The sequence below is a fragment of the Macrotis lagotis genome, chromosome X (assembly GCF_037893015.1).
Source record: "Macrotis lagotis isolate mMagLag1 chromosome X, bilby.v1.9.chrom.fasta, whole genome shotgun sequence".
Lineage (NCBI taxonomy): Eukaryota > Metazoa > Chordata > Mammalia > Peramelemorphia > Peramelidae > Macrotis > Macrotis lagotis.
The window spans coordinates 434,042,789-434,060,179 of NC_133666.1; the positions used below are offsets into that span (position 1 = coordinate 434,042,789).

A 17,391-nucleotide genomic window follows, 5' to 3' on the forward strand; every position below is an offset into this window, starting at 1 on the left:
GTTAGGAAGAATGAAGATTGTGGAAAGAGCATTAGGTTTGGCAATTCAGAGATTATTAATAACTTTAGAAACAGCAGTTTCATTTGAATAAGAACATAGACAGATGGTAGAGAGTTAAGAATAGATGAGAGGAAAGGAAGTGGAAACATATATTTTAGAAAGATTACTCAAGAAGTTTAGCCACAAAAAAGAAAAAAGAGATGTAGTACAATAGCTGGTGCAGCTGGATAGATTAAGTGAAGGAATTTTTTGAATAGAGAGGAAATAATTTCATATTTGTGATCATCAGGGAAGCAACTAAGAGACAGGAAGAGATATACAATAAATGAGAGAATGGGAAAATGGAGGGGGGAATCAGTCGAAGAAGATGGGATAGAATGGGATCATTTATTCATGAAGAGGGATTTTTTTTTGATAAGCAGTTGCACCTCTTGATGAACCAGGAATAAAGTAGAATATAGTGGTACAAGGCATCTTGGAGATATAAGAAGAGGAGGGAAAAAGTGAGTATTTTTGGTAAAAATGACCTCGATTGTTTTTATGTATAATATGAAACAAGGTTCTCAGATAAGAGGGTGAGAGAAAAAGAAGTCATGGGAGGTTTGAGGAAGAATAATAATGTTTGGAATAGTTACTTTTGTGGATGAGATGGTGGGTTAAAGAAGAATAAAAGAATTGCCTAGACAGTGACAAGAGTGAAGCTCTTTCATGACATTAAGCAATCTAGGTGGGAACAATGGTACTCGGAGCTGAAAAGATGATGTTATTCTCCCTCTCCCAAGATAGGAGACCCATTGGAGATTTGACAGAATGATTGCTTTTCCTCTCCTCTGGAAGAGAGATGTTTGGTGTTTAATAGAATGATGTTTCTCCACCTTCAGAGAGAGAGGCAGGAGACAAGAGACAAGGATGGAGATCTGGTCTTATAGTATAGGATGTTAGCAAATACTACTATGCTTTAAGAAATAATGGGCTCAATGATCTTAGAAAGGCATGGAAAGATTTGCATAAAATGGTTAAGAGAGATCATTGTATACAATAATAGCAATGATATTTTAAGAATGACTTTGACTATTATAAAAAACACAGCTTAAAAATAAAGGATATATGAAAAAGATGCTATCTTATCTACATCCAGAGAAAGTAATGATAAATATGGTAGTCATCTCAAGGGTGGGGCAGGAGGAAGGGAGGGGAAAAAGGAAAAAAAGAAATTTACATGAAAACTGTATTGTATATTTAAAAGGAATAGCAGTTATACATAATAGATTTGTAGCTTCATGTATAATTATCCTTATATTATATAATGAAATAGATATTTTGTTCCATAAATTAAAAATGAAAAATGGTATGACATTTTCTTTCCTTGCCCCAAAACATAGGAAACCAGTCACATTGGAATGGTGAATGAAAAGAAAGGGAGCAAAGATCACAAAAAGACACCATGTCTTTTTGTATGTCAGAGGGATATTATAGACACTTTCATTAGATTATAGCAGGGGGATATGGGGATAGGATTTGCTAAGCCCTATTCAAGGCTGCTCATCCACTTTTGGTGTCCACCTGACACAGAACTCTCATCTGTGACTCCAAGAAGCTGTAGAATGTTTAGATGTCACTCCCTGATAAAAAATCATCTCAGCATGTGAGTTAAATCAAAATGAGGGGCAGTAATGGACTTCAAACCCATCACTGAATTAGGTGAAAATCTACATCAAACATGTAAAGACTTCCCCCAGCAGATGAGAACAACTTGTTCAATCATCCATGAAGGCAGCTGAAGCAGGTACCTTAGAGCTCAGTCAGACATCAAAGATGCCAAGGTCATCCAATGAATGGTGAGTTATCACCAGTCATTTTGCTATAATCTTATCATTCTTCCTTCAGCAGACCCAATAACTTGGATTTAAGTGAAGCAGAGTTGCACATAGACATCAGCTTCACTCCCTCTTCCAGATCACTGAAGTTCAGTAGCAAGACAAAGTCAGGATAACTGGAGATGGTCTGGAATGGTATAAATGACCTTGGCATTTTTGATGCCTATCTGACCAAAGTCTAAGTATTCCATCTTTGAAGTACTATCTTTGATGGACTACTGGGAGGAGGATGGAATTACACTTGATCTATTTGTCCTAAGAAGGCAAAATCAGGAGTGATGGATAGAAACCACAAAGAGAAATTGCCTAAAATTTAAATTATATCCAAAAGTAGAATGAGTGACCCACAGAAATCATGGATTCCGATTCTTTTTTTTAGGTTTGTTTTTTCTTTTTGCAAAGCAACGGGGTTCAGTGGCTTGCCTAAGGCCACACAGCTAGGTAATTATTACTTGTCTGAGGCCAGATTTGAACTCAGGTACTCCTAACTCCAGGACTGGTGCTCTATCTACTGCGCCACTTAGCCGCCCCAGATTCCCGTTCTTTAGAGGTCTTTGAAAGTTGGACTAGAAGTTGAACTACTACTTCACAAATATGCTAATTAATTCTGTTTGGATCCTGTATTGTCTCCTTTTGACCTTCAAATGCTAAGTTTCTGTGTTTCTTTGTTCTGTGCTTGTCACTGAGTTACTTAATCATTTTACTATTGAGGCACAGACATATTTATCAAATGTGAAGCAAAGGCACAGATGTTTATTTTTTAACAAATTTTCAGATAATATAAAATAAGACAAAACAACCCAATTAATGACAAGAATGGTAATCAAAAAAATATCTTGATGGGTTATAATCTGAGGCTAAGTCTAACAAGATAAAAACAAATTTCACAAGTACAAGATATATATATATATATAGAGAGAGAGAGAGAGAGAGAGAGAATGAATGAATAGAAAACAGTTCTTCTATTGTTCTTCCTTAAGTATTTTCACCAGTTTTCTCCTATGCCTGGAATTCTCTCTCTCCTCATCTCTGTCACATGGCTTTCCTGGTTTCATTCAAGTCTTATGTAAAGTTCTATACTATGCAAGTAGTCTTTCCCATTCCTCCTTAAACTTGGTGTCTTCCCTCTGAAACTGTAATCTATGTCGATCTTATTTGTTCATAGTTGATTTTGTATTGTCTCCCAATTAGACTGTGAAGTCCCAGAAAACATGAACTATCTTTTACCATTATATGTTTCTTTAGTTGCCTGTCCTATACTTGGGGCTTAATAAATGCTAGTTGATCAATTAATTGAATACAAGTTCATTATAAGTTAAAAGTAGGCAGCCACAAAATATAATGTAATCTCAAGCTGCATATTTCTAGGATTGGAGTGGTAATTATTCTTCTATATTTTTCTCCAGTCAGACTTGGAATATTGTGTTCAATGCTATTTATATAACATTTTAGAAAGGACTAGAGAATCCAGACAAGAGTGGCCAGGATAGCTCTCTTTAATCATTCCATTTGGGGATTATTTGAAGAAACTGTAGTTCATTTAAAAGATTAAAAATAATTATAAAATATCCTCAGATAAACAAATGTTCATAATTATTCATGATTCTCATCCACTTAATATATGGCAGGAATAGTTAGAGTCCTGCGGTTTCCTTCAAACTATGCAATGACTCAACATTATCTATCTCTTATACTTACTTATCTTCCCCAACAACATGATATTGAATTGATTTTTTAAAAAATGCTTTTTTTCAGGCTAAATACAAAAAAGAATGCAAAATTGCTTTAGGTTTTGAGTTCATAACCTTGGCTCTATGATACTTGAATAGATATAGATAGATAGATTGATATAGATTAGATAGATGAGTGCATTTCTATATATTGTCCTTTGTAATTCTGTGCAATTCATTTTACGCATTTCAAACATTTTTTGAGAAAGGAGTCATAGATTTCACCTGAGTGCTAAAGGGGTTCTGTGACAAACACAATGAAGTTAAGAAACACTGCTTTAGATGATGTAGAATGAGATTATCATTATCTTGGAAACTGGCTCTTTGAACTAGCCATGCAGTTTCCACCAGGTGGCAGACTTGATTCAGTAACGCTAGGAAAGTAAGTATGAAATGGTACTCTTAAAAATGTCCAGTAGATGTCCCTTGATTACCACATAATCCTTAACTGTGCTCTCTAAAACTACTTCAAAGTTTTCAAAAGTCTTTATTATTCAATACAATACAGAAAAGATGCCCAAGAAAATCTCCAAAGGCCAAATAAATATCATAGAAGATAGTCTAGTTGTGATGAGATGAATAACTTTTGTCAGGATACCATACTTAGTATGGTGTTTACTCATGGAAATTCCTCTGAAGGAACATAAGGCAATATAGATTGACAATTGGTGGAAACAATAATCAAAATACCAAAATTTTATGGAAATACTTTTAAGCGTTAAGTAAAGTCTTTCGTTTTGAACTTCAAGTAGCTACTGATCATATGCTTGGAGTCCATTTAATTAATACTATTCTGGCTAGAACCAGACAGACCCTTATAGCCAGAGGAAAGTTTGGGTCTCAAGCCTGGATACCTATGAGGTTAATAGCATTTTAACCGGGGCCAAAGAGTCAAAATGGCATTTATCAGTCAGTCAGGTGTCTATTGCCAGGAGTTATATGAGGAGTCAATGGGGAATTCTGAGCATAAAGGGGATAAATCCCCTGTGGTCATCTTTTTTAATCCTATCCCTTTTTACTTCACTTGGTCCTAACCTTGATTATAGGCTGGTGAAGATAATGCTGGGGTCTCTGAAGGCATTACAGAAACTCATGATAGTTGTTATAACTTTACAAAAATACAGGTTTCAAGGATATTGTAGTAGGGATTTATTCAATAGGTCTTGGACCAGGGGTGGATTGGAGATCCTCCAAAGTCTCTTCCAATTCTCTCTATGATTTTCTAATTCTCTGTTTCTGTGACAGACATCCCTGTCTTGCAGGCATCACTTAACCTATCTATTTTCCTATACCATCGTAAGGTGTCAGCTTAGTTTGTACCCATCTTCAGTAGACAATTATCTAGTTAATCCTGAGAGCAATACATTCAGGGTCATGGACTTCAGCTCCTGCCACTAGTCTGAACAATTCTCCTTCACAACTAATTCTTCAGAATTTTCAGTATAGAAATACCAGGAAAATAGGAAATTCCTCCAACAGCACAAGTTGCAAGGACTCTTAGTGGATAAGTTGGTAGTTTCCTGAGATACAGAAATTAAGCAATATACCCAAGATCATACAGTGTGTCAAACAAAGGATCTGGATGTAGGGTATCCTAAGTCATATCATTTATGCCAAATGCCCTCACTGACTGAGTGGTGCAGTGAAGGTGGGGGGAGTACTATTTAAAATTTGCAAGTCCTTTTTTGTAGCAATTGAAAACCATAAATAAAATCAGTAAAACCACCAAGACCTCCCATGACTGTACTGGGATAACATTTGAAAAGATCTTAGCATAGTGGTTAGCATAGTGGTAGGTTCTTAATAAATCCTCTCAAGATAACAAAAAATTTATGCTTTCAAGACTTTCAATGTATAAAATCCATATTTGTAAATAATCTCATTCTTCCTAGATGCGTAGTAAAGAAAGGCAGTTCTGTATAGAACTATTAGAAAGAAATTTAGATTATAGAAACCAAATTTGTTTCCATTCTATTATGAAGGTGCCATTTCAGGCAGTTAATTCTCATCTTCCAGTGTTTGAAACTTCCAATATTTAACACTTAAATGAGATAATAATGTTTCTTTTAGAAGGTTCCAGTTTATTCATAAAGGTTTTCTACCTTCTAATGTTTTATTAATCCTTATAAGGGAGGTTGAAGTTATTTAATTTCTGAAACTTCAAACAAGGCTGCAGAATTTTTCGTATCAATGCTTTTTTTCTTTAATACATCATAGCAATGCTTTCACATAAAATAATGCTTTATACATTTAATCTATCTTGTAGCTTTACTCAACTCCCCTACATATTAAAGAAGAGTTTTTAAACTACAGGCTTGAAGATCATTGAGGAACAAGTTATCTTTGAATATGTTGATTCCGAATATGTTGAATCTGTGAATAGCAGAAGAGAGAATACGTGTCAGTTATCTAGATAAAGTGGTGTGTGCATGTATGCAAGTTCGGAGTGGGGGGGGAGTATATTTTATTTACCAAGTTATCATCTTTATAGATGGCTAAACCAATCATATCATTGCCTTGCTCAGAAACCACCAATGTTTCCCCATGGCCTAGACTAAGAAATCCAGACTTCTCAAATGATCACTCACAGGCCTCTGTGTTTTGACCCGTTCCCTTTTTTTTCCAGCTTCATCTCTTATTACTCCTCCACATATTACATGCAAGGTGTTAAGTATATCATTTGTTATGCCTTAAAAATATCCTACTTTTCTTTTGTCCAGTGGGCATGTTTTCATGCTCTTCCCCCTTCCTTGAATGTCTTCATTCCCACTTCCACCTTCTGAAACTCTATTCATCCTCACAAGTCTAACTTGAATTGGAAGCTTTTCTAAAGATCCTCTTGCCACCAGATACGAACTCTGTCTTCTCTGAACACCTGGGTACTTTGCTCAGGGTATGTAACATTCTGTTTAATATCAAAGTTATTTGTATGCATAGGGTTATCTCTACTGCTAGAGTATAAGATTCTTAAGGACAGAGGCACTTCCTATGAATTTTTGTCTTTTCCAGGGTATCTAACTAAATCTACAGTAACTTTCCCTGTCCCTGTCCCTTCCCCCCTCCTGCTTCCTATCATTTTTTTATAACCCATGCAATGAAGAAAATGGAAATATTACTACAAAAGATCATCTAAACCACCCCAGGATCCTTCAAATTCCCTGTAGTAGTGAAGAGGTTAACCACTTTAGGAGCTCATATTTTTTAGCTGATGATAACTTTTCTGTGCTTTCAAAATGAAACATTTTCTAGCTGTTACAGTTGAACCAGACATGAGTTCTCTTCTCATGCAGGAAAAATATTTCAGTTCCTCAGCTGAGTCAGTGACCACAGCACACATTACCTAACTGAGATCTCTGGCATCCAGAAGGAAAGGAAATCTTCTGTCTTAGCTCTGGCTTGCAACTGACTCCAGTGCATTTCCCTTCGTATCCTTCTTCCTTTCCTGCATATTTTGCTAGCCTCCAAAGCCCCTCTCGACCATGTTAGCAGTGAACAAGCAGAGCACCTGTTGAGACTGACTCACCCAGTCCGCCTGCAGACTCTCCCACTTTTGACAGCAAACCTCACTCAGGTAGTATGTGTGACTAGTAACCTTTCAGATCTGTGTAATAACATGCCTCATACGCTGTTCCCAACATCATTCACTATTTCCAGTAAGTGCGGTAATATGTCATGGCTGTATGATTTGTGTGATGTACCCTATGTACAAATGCTATGTATGACTAGGCTACCTTATATGAATATAAATAAGTTAATTTCTCTGCTTTCACAGTTGTTGCAAAAATTCACATATACAGAAAATAAATGCAAATATCCATCTTCTCTGGTTATCTGAATACATAAGGCTTGTGAAAAATCTATATTTTCATTAGAAAACAAAATTTATAAACATATTTTAGATGCAAGACTGCCCTTGTAGTTCTTCATGTTATGAATAGGTTTTGAAGCTATGAGAAAAGAATTTCATATCTTCTAGGGAGTAAAGGAGGAAATGGAACCTCATGACAATTTGTGTTTACTCAACTGTATATTATATCTCTCTCTAACAAATTGTGCCTTTTTTCAGGAAATGGGGTGAAAAGGGCAAAGAGGACTCTTGCTTCCATAAACTAGTCTCCTAAATCTCTACCTCCACTCATAGAAAGCAGTAAACTCAGAAAGCATGCAATAGATTATACTCAGATTTATAGTTTGTTGGGAGAAACATAAGTCCCTAAGGCTCTGATGTTGCCTTTTCCTGTTTCGCTGTTTCCCCTAGGTGCATTTCCTTTAAGTTGGAATTTCACTTGAATCTAATAATAATTCACACTAAAGTTAGAGGTTATAATATGTATGTATGTATGTATGTATATATGTATTATAGAAAGAGGGAGAGGGAGAGACAGATAGACAGACAGATAGATAGATTAGAAATTAGTTCAAGAAACTAGGGAACTTCCCATCACCACCCCATCCCCTTACACTTGTTTTGGCATCTTAAGATTAAGAAGTTATGCAGCTTGACAATGCACTTTACTCATACAAGTCTTAACACAACCAATGCTATTTGCTTCACATTTCTCTTCCAGCACCTGTTAGACACAAAGCTGGGGTGGTCTTTATACATGTTCCCTATTTATCAGTTTTCTGAGCAGTTTAAAGATGGAAACAAGAAAAAAATCATTTTTGATGTGAACCGAAGCATTTGAAAAGATACTTGCTATGGATCAGAAATAAATTATCTCCTTTGGAAGGGTTTTTTTTTTACATTTTTAAGCCCACAATAAAACCTTTGAGGTATTTTTATGTTTCTAGATAGATAGTTCTCCTAACTTTTAGCATTCTATCCTACAACTGTATCCTTTTTTCTATTGCAGTTCAGGAAAATAATGGAAGCTTAAGAAAATAACACCAAATAAAATAGATTAATCTTTGAATTGTCTCTAAAAAATCTCCATCTTTCCATAAAATCATATTAAGACACATAATAGACTAAATTTTTTTGTCATCTGGATGTGTGAAAGGATTTTCTGTCGGTCCTGAAACAGTTTCCCCAACTGTGTTGTGTTGAGTAGCTGGGTATATTTTCTTATTAAGTGTGAAGATTTCCATTTCCTCAGATAATCATATCTCTTATTGCAAGACAGCATTTCTTTCAAGCCAAAGCAGCTAATACAGTGAAATGATTACTCAAGTTCAGAGGAAATGGAATCTTCTTGCTTTACTGAAGCCATTAAGATATAAAATGTATTCAGTGGCAATCAGAATGTGAATGGCATGCTGCTTCCAACAAGTTTTACAGACCAAAAGAACTTCCCTACTGTGAAGGAGCTTCCCTCCTCACTCACAGAAGCTTTTGTCTCCCTTCTCCTACCTTTTATTTTCAAAAGTCATGAGTTAATGATTTGGCTAATCTTCAAATAAAAACCATTCAAGATGCCACTTCCAAATATAGACTCTCATTAACATCGAAAGCTGACCCGTTATCAAATAGTATTCCCCTTTTCCTTTCCTTAATAAACATTTTGTCCCATTGTATTTGTTTTATCAAACATCTGGAAGCCAGACCTGGTCCAGAAAGAAATTGCAGTGTCTATGACTATCTAGCTTTGTGTGAGTAAGAATAATAACGAGTGGAGTTAAATAAGTAAAATTACCTCTATTGAAAATACTTAAACACTTTAAAAAAAAATACTCAACTGAAATTCCGAGGAACAACATACAGCCACTTTGAACCCGAATAATTTAGTCTGACAACAGACTCTGTTCACAGCTGTCCCGGGGGGAGGAGTTGAAACCTGAACCAAACCCTTACCTCGAAGCAGTGATTGGATCCTTTCTCCCAAAAGGGAGGAGAACCCGCCCAGGCAAACGGGCTCAGTGTGTAAAAAAGCCCGAGCAGCTTCAGAAGTGATTGGACAGAAAGAAACCGGGCCCTACCCTCCTGCACCTGATAGTGGGTATTTACAGCACTTTTCAAGGAGCCTCTGCCCTGCTGTAGCTTTCCTTCACTGCATGGATTCGGCGGAGTAGACAATGCTAGAGGGACCGATGTGCGAGCAGTGATTTGAGTCCTTCACGGAACTTGGGGACCGTTATTCTATAAGCAAAAGACATTTTGGGAAATCTCCAAAGTCCTGACTTCAAAATGCCACGATCTTTCCTGGTCAAGAAACATTTCAATTCATCCAAGAAGCCAAATTATAGTGAACTGGACACACACACAGGTAAAAGCAAAAGAGAAAAAGAAAGAAAAATAAATCTACCCCCTTCCTTTCCAAAATAACTTGTGATAGATTTCAGTAATTCTGCTTTTGGTTTGTCTTTTTAATTGCTATGTTGAATTTCTATGAATTTCCATTTTGTTTTCACTCTTTAGAGAAAAGCTTCATTTAGAAAATTGTACCATTTATTTTCTTGTAAAATGATTTGGTGATTTCTCTCTTCTAAATTTATTTTTTCTAAAGCATTTTCCCCTGAAGCCTAATGTGCAACTATTTAAAAACAGATTTCGTGAAATAAGATTGTTTTCCATTTATAAAGTTGCATAATAAAGAAATGTTGTATAGAAATGTTTGAAAGAAAACATATAAAGAATAGAAATGGAAAACTGGCTATGAGCAAGCAGTTGTAGGCTTTTGGACATCGCTTAAGAGGAGAAAGCAGCGATGAGGCTTTTAGAACTTAGTCTGGGTATTGCCCAGATTGTTAATCTTCCAGGCGCTGTCATGAGTATTTCCAGTGAATGTATATGTACACAAATACAATATGATGTGAGTGTCATATTTTTAAACCATATTTGCTTTACTAAAGCCTCTGTTGTCTCCTTTGGGCACCTGTCTTGTGCACTGCGAAATCCTATAAGCATTATTTTATAGCCTGTTAGTAGGATTTTCCAATTACTTTGCTTTAATCCTCTTTTCTTTTTCTTTTTTTTTGCCAGTGATTATTTCCCCATATCTCTATGAAAGCTACCCAGTGCCTGTCATACCACAACCAGAGATCCTCAGTTCAGTAGCCTACAACCCCATTACTGTGTGGACTACAAACGCTCCATTCCACTCGCCATTGCCCAGTGACCTCTCTCCTCTTTCTGGATATCCTTCATCCTTGGGGCGGGTGAGCCCCCCTCCTGCTTCAGACACCTCATCCAAGGACCACAGTGGCTCAGAAAGTCCCATCAGTGATGAAGAGGAGAGAATTCAGTCCAAGCTCTCCGATCCCCATGCCATCGAAGCAGAAAAGTTTCAGTGTAGTTTATGTAACAAAACATATTCTACTTTCTCTGGGCTGGCCAAGCATAAGCAGCTGCATTGCGATGCCCAGTCCAGGAAATCTTTCAGCTGTAAGTACTGTGACAAGGAATATGTGAGCCTGGGAGCCCTGAAGATGCACATCAGGACCCACACTTTACCTTGTGTCTGCAAGATCTGTGGCAAGGCATTCTCAAGACCCTGGTTGCTTCAAGGACACATTAGAACTCACACTGGTAAGCAAAAGACACATTTAAATTATAAAGGGCACAAATGCTACTTCATAATAGAATGAAACTTTATGTTAGGGGTTTTGCATTAGGTAAATGACATCAGTGCTCTTAAATGTGACTGACGTTAATTTATGGTTGCTTCCTGGCTGCCCTCAAAGAGTCATTACAGCACAAAATCTCGGTTTCTCGTTAACAACCTCTGCACTGATGATTGCAAACATGCACTTAGACTTTGGAAAGGACTCTCAATGTGCTGGGCGTTTGGTCTCAAAGATCAATTAGAAAAAGCAGGAAAGGTTGTCCCAGAATGTGTGTTCTGTGTGCTTGCCTCTCACCCCCACCCCCACTGCTAATCAGTGAGTACAAATGTTGCTATCTTAATCAACTGATTTAGTAAATAGATGGAATGTTACCTATAGTGTTTTTTTCCTGTTTTTAACTTGATTCAGAGTTAAACATATTCTTGCTGTGAGCTCTAATACATTTCTTTAGGCCAGCTCCCACCCCTCATCCCCTTCACTCCTGCTCCTGCCCAACTGCATTTCTGATTCGTGGCCCAACATCCTACAAAGGAGAGGAAGGGGGAGATCTTGCAATACAGTTTAAATGTAAGATAGGATCAATTGCAGAAAAGAGGAAAAAAGACAAATGCTTGGAAGAGCTTGACCAAAAACATTAGCTGCACCTGTTCTGAATCAGAAAACTTCAATAAACAAGTCCCCTGAAACAACAGAACATTTCCTCAAATCCAGGAGCAATGAACAGTATTTCAGTTTGTCTGGCAGGATCCACTTTTATTTTTTTTTAATTTAACAGAATACACTTTCATCTTAAGGTGGCAGATTCAAAAATTGCATATAGCAGATGGCAAATAAATGTCAATTTTTGAATTTGAATCAGGGTTGGTAATACCAAAGTTGAGGATTTCTGGTATCTATTTATCTTTCAAAGTTATTAAGCTATTCGTTTTTCTTAAGGAAATCACTAACATGTTTCTTCCTTCTTGTCCATTTTATTTTTTCCAGGGGAGAAGCCTTTTTCATGCCCTCACTGCAACAGAGCATTTGCAGACAGGTCAAATCTGAGGGCTCACCTCCAGACCCATTCTGATGTAAAGAAATACCAATGCAAAAACTGCTCCAAAACTTTCTCCAGAATGTCTCTCCTGCACAAACATGAGGAATCTGGCTGCTGTGTAGCACACTGAGTGATGCAATCATTGTTTACTCGAACTGAATGCATTTCTTCACTCCTGTTACAGATGATAAATACTAGTCCAAAGGCATTTTCTCTCCTGCTTTCCAACCAAATTAGAGATGTATATTTTTTTAAGGTTGAAGACCATAGAATCCTTAAGAGTTTCAGGTTACTTACTTCCGTGGGAAGTTCAAAATTGCCATAGACCTACTAACATTTCAACTAGAACCTAAGGAAGAAGCAAAATGAGCTTTCTTCAGAAATGAAGCCCAAAGCACATGATCTCTTTTCTTGCTAGGAAAAGAGTGCAGAAATTTACATTCCTGCCAAATCATTTCAATAGAGAACAAACAAACAGTATTATTTGTAATAAAAGAGTTTCTTTGAGCAAGAGAATCTGCCCAACACCATCTATCTCAGGTGCCTTACAAAGTATTCCAAGTTTACTTTTCTTAAAATTCCCAATATTACTGGTTGCTGTTGTTGAAATAAGGCCTTTGTTGATTATCTGCAATGCTTTACACTCAAAGAAGAAAAAAATACAAAAGAATGTATTAATGTATTTCATGTTTTATCATAAACAGTATGTGCCTTAAGGGAAAGAAAAAAACTAGCTTTGAACATTCCTGGTGCATGCTTGACCCATGTTGTAGTACAAAAATAGGTTTTTCATTTTTCTCTAAAATAAAAAAAACTAAAAACAAAACGGGAATAAGTGCAAGAGGGGATTTTTGGAAGTTCAACTATGTACTTTTTTTCATTTTAAAAATGCACAAAGAAAATGCAATATCTACAGCATTATCCCCCTCCAAGTGCCTTTTTTGTTAATTGTTGGTGAACATAATGTAAATTTTTTTTTATTTTTATATGACTGAATGGGATATGTATGAAAGTGAGCTGTTGCCTATGGTCACATCTATAAGCAACTTGAAGACTGTGTGAAGTCAAATGTTTCTACAATTTTTTAGTCACTTTTTTACAATAAACATTTTTTTGAAAAAACCTATTGTTTGGTATAATTACTTACAGAGACTTTATTTGCTTTGTCTTTAAGAGAAACTACCCAAAGCAAAATATGGTTTAGATTATTTAGTAAAAATGACAATTTAATACTATCTGTGGAAATGATATATATTGTATTATAGATGATAGAGATTGATAATATAATTCAGATGCACTAATATTTATATTCAATATGCAGATAACACTTTCAAACTCAGAAAATAACAATCTATTTAGGGGTAATTTAGCATTGGGGAAAATTAATAGAAGACTCCTTTTCTCTGCTGAGTGTCAAAACTCATCAGATTATAAAATATAAGAATATTTTAATACTGATTTCAAAAAATCCAACCAAAATCAAATCAAATTATGAACTTCAAAGAGTTAGTCTATAGCCCTTCAAAAAGATATTCTATATAATGTGGCTTTGATTTGAGAAATGTGAAAAATGGAAAATTTAAATTGAAAAGATGTGAAAATATAGAAGAACATGAAAAAAAATTATCACAGCATTAAAAAATTAGTTTGCATGATAGAAGTAATTTAGATCCAGTAATTCAGAGGAAGTAAATAGTTCAACTTTTAATTAATGTGTTGGTTGAAGTTGAGTTAATTAAGGAAAGGTTAAGGTTCTTTAATGACTGTCCTCTGTGCATATATACAAAACATGTATGTATATATTAAATCTATACAGGTTTTATAAATTAAAATCTTTGTATAAGGGTTTAACATAAAAATGATATAACATTTATAGCTATATAGATAGATACTTGATATAAGATGTCAGATCCTACCTAGTTTTTCAGTGAAACCTCCTTCATTAACCACGATCAACAAATTCTAATCATTCATGTACATTGTTTACAATAAGTAAATTCACAATTGCCAGACAACTGCTAGTCTAATTATTTCGTCCAATGTAGCAACAAAAAGCCAAATTGTTGATTGCAATGATTGCTTTAGATTTGTAGTTATCACTTTTTCTTTCAATCTACATAATTTTCTTTGTGATTTTATTTTTTCATATGAGACCTGAGATGTAGATATGGGTCAGCAACAATAATTCCCAAATCCTAAATTAAACAGAAGATAGTTTATGTGACCAGAGAACAGTGACATGACTAGCCTGAAGTAGAACCATCATTCGCATTCCAGACCAACATTTGTTCCACTGAACCAGCTCAATAAATTGTAGCCAAGGTAACATGGGCCTGTAATCTGATTGAAATAGCTCACAATTAGAATACTGGTTTTTAGTTTCACTTAGTCTTAACCCTTTAACACAAAACATTTCAGAGAGGGAAGATTAACTTCAACTCGACTTTCTGGATACAAGATCACAGCTGGTTTAACTGAAATGGTCTGTCTCTACTTCCAGGCGTCAGCATTGCCTTCATTTAGGAATCTCTGGAATAGCAAAGATGAGTAGTGAAGCCTCCAGACGATTTCCAAGACAATAAAGAGTGAATAAAGAGCATTTTGTGAGTTCTCCTAGAAGGCATCAAACATGTTTGAAATGTGTCATGTGGTTACTCTATTGACCTACACATACCCGTTAACTCCCTTTGAAGTTTGTAGATCTCCAGGCAAGCATTTGGTTGTGTCAGTTTTTCTTTTTCCAGACCAAAACTAAAACAGTTACCTGTCTTGAAATCAAGATTTAACTTCAAGTATGCCCCCTTTGTGAGGAATTAATAGCAATATTTTCCTTTTCATAGGACAGATGTTTTACTTTCACTATTTCATTACCATTTCTTCATAAGGCACTATTGGTCCTACATACAGACTATCCAGACTTAAGGGCATCCTAGATAAAAAGAGATATAGTAGCTGAAATCAGAAGAGAATAGTTAATGTTTTTTAAAAAAAGGAAAGAATTCAGAATACTTATAAATGCAATTGAAGAATCATTTATTGTAATAGCACCCCTACCAGTCTGCACTATTCATTACTGCAGAATGATGAGGACCACTCAAATTCCCTCCCCCCAATCCTAAGAGGAGGAGCCATTTCCACTCTAATGAGAAAGGAAGATTTTCTTCTTCTCTAATTCAAAGACACAAGTGTCTTTAAGGATTAGAGAAAATTAGGAAGCAAGCAATCTCTGAATGGATGTCTGACCTGAAATGCAAAGTACATAGGAAGATAAAACATTTTTCAAGGGACAATTGTGATACTGAGAGGTATGAATTTATTGGTAAGATAATGTCAAATATTTTAGGAAAGAGAGAAATTCTAATAAGAGAAAGTATCAGGCTTTCTGACAACATATCAGGATCTCTTCAAATAACTATTAAGTCAAAGAAAGTACTGATTTTCCAAAATAGAGGTACAAAGGATTCTGGATTAAAGTACCAGAAACTGGATTGTGGATGAGGTGACAAGTAACAGATCTAAAAGTTGAGTGAACCTCCCTTTTCAACCTGGTCCCATTGTGTTTTGTATTCATGGGAATCTGAGGGGCAATCAAAGTATTGGTATTCTTGTAAACTATTAAGTGGAGTATAGCAGAAGGAAATTAGATTTAGATTGAGAGGAGGAATTGGCAAAACCAATGCAAATTTGGTAGACTAGACAGTATTTTCATGGATCTGTTTTTAAAATAAATATTAAAATTACAATGAATAATAAAACATTTCAAGGGTTATGAACATAATAATAAATGCTGATATCTCATATTTAAGACACATTTACAGATAGTTGAAGGATGCCAAGAACATAATGATAACTGTTGCTGTCTTTGAAAGTGAATAGAAAAAAGTTTCTGAAGGTTATTTTTTTTGTTTTTTTATTTGTTTAGTTGTTTTCATCCATATGCACATGTATATTTTTAAGTAACAAAAATTTTCTTCTTCCCTCCCTTCCCACCCCCTTCCCCTCAGTGGCAAACAGTCAGGTTCGCATTGTACATACATATTTTTATAAACATGTTTATAGATTAGTTATTTTTGGTATGAGTAATTAGAATTAACGGAAAGAGATACATAAGAGATCATTTTTATAATGCTTTCATCAGATTCTGAAGGGTTGGGTTTCATGTCTGTGTGTGTATGTGTGTGTGTGATGTTTTAGTTTGTTTTTCTTCCTTTGAATGGAGATAACATTGTTCATTGTCCTAGCTCTTAGAACTGGTAAGAGGAGCTGCTTCCAACAAAGCTGATCATCTCACAGTGTTGTGGTTAATGTGTTTTTTGTTCTTTTGGTTCTGCTCCCTTCACTCAGCACCAGATCCTGTAATTCATTCCATGCTTCTCTAGAGTCCAATCATTTATGACTTATATTATCAAACAATAATATTGCATAATATTAATGTACCATAACTTGTTTAGTCATTATCCAATTGCTGGGCATCCCCTCAATTTCCAATTCTTTGCCATTAACAAAAAGAACTGCTATGAATATTTTGGAACATGTAGGACTTTATTCTTTTTTTATAATTTCTTCTGCATATAGTCCTAGAATTGGAATCACTGGATGAAATGGAATGAACACTTTTATTGCTCTTTGGGCATAGTTCCATATTGCTCTCCAGAAAGGTTGGATCCATTCACATCTCCACAAGCAATGGATATATGTTCCATTCCTCCCATAATCTCTCCAACGTTGATCACTTTCCTTTTTTTCTCATCTTGGTCAATCTGATAGGTGTGAGTTGATTCCTCATAGTTGTTTTAATTTTCATTTTTCTTAACAATAACAATTTGGAGCATTTTATATGATTATATATATAGTTTTAATTTCTTTATTTGAAAACTGTTCATATTCTTTGATCATTTATCAATTGGGGAATGACTTGTGACATATAAATTTGATGCAATTCTCTATATATTTTAGAAATGATACTATCAGAACTCCTAGTTGTGAAGATGTTTCCCAGATTTCTGCTAACTCTTCCAATTTTGGCAGCATTGGTTTTTATTACTGCAAAAACTTTTCAATTTAATATAATCAAAATCATTCATTTTTGCTCTAATTCTTGATTGGTCATATTTTATCTCATTTCCACAGTTAATTTACCTATGGTAAAGGTTATTTCAAGGAATATTCAAGTGATTTGCTTCAATGCCTGCAGAGTGCCCATTATATAAAAGTTTGCAGCTTTGTGACAAAGGTAAAAATC

The 17,391-nt window shown here is 35.3% G+C and overlaps 1 protein-coding gene across 1 annotated transcript; it reads left to right on the forward strand.

The window, feature by feature from the left end:
- Window positions 1-9,483: 9,483 nt before the first annotated feature.
- Window positions 9,484-15,453, forward strand: SNAI2 (snail family transcriptional repressor 2). Its single transcript, XM_074200876.1, has 3 exons — window positions 9,484-9,813; window positions 10,530-11,075; window positions 12,098-15,453. The coding sequence occupies exons 1-3, from the start codon at window positions 9,735-9,737 to the stop codon at window positions 12,277-12,279; spliced, it is 807 nt and encodes a 268-aa protein (XP_074056977.1). The 5' UTR covers window positions 9,484-9,734; the 3' UTR covers window positions 12,280-15,453.
- The last annotated feature ends 1,938 nt before the right edge of the window (window positions 15,454-17,391 follow it).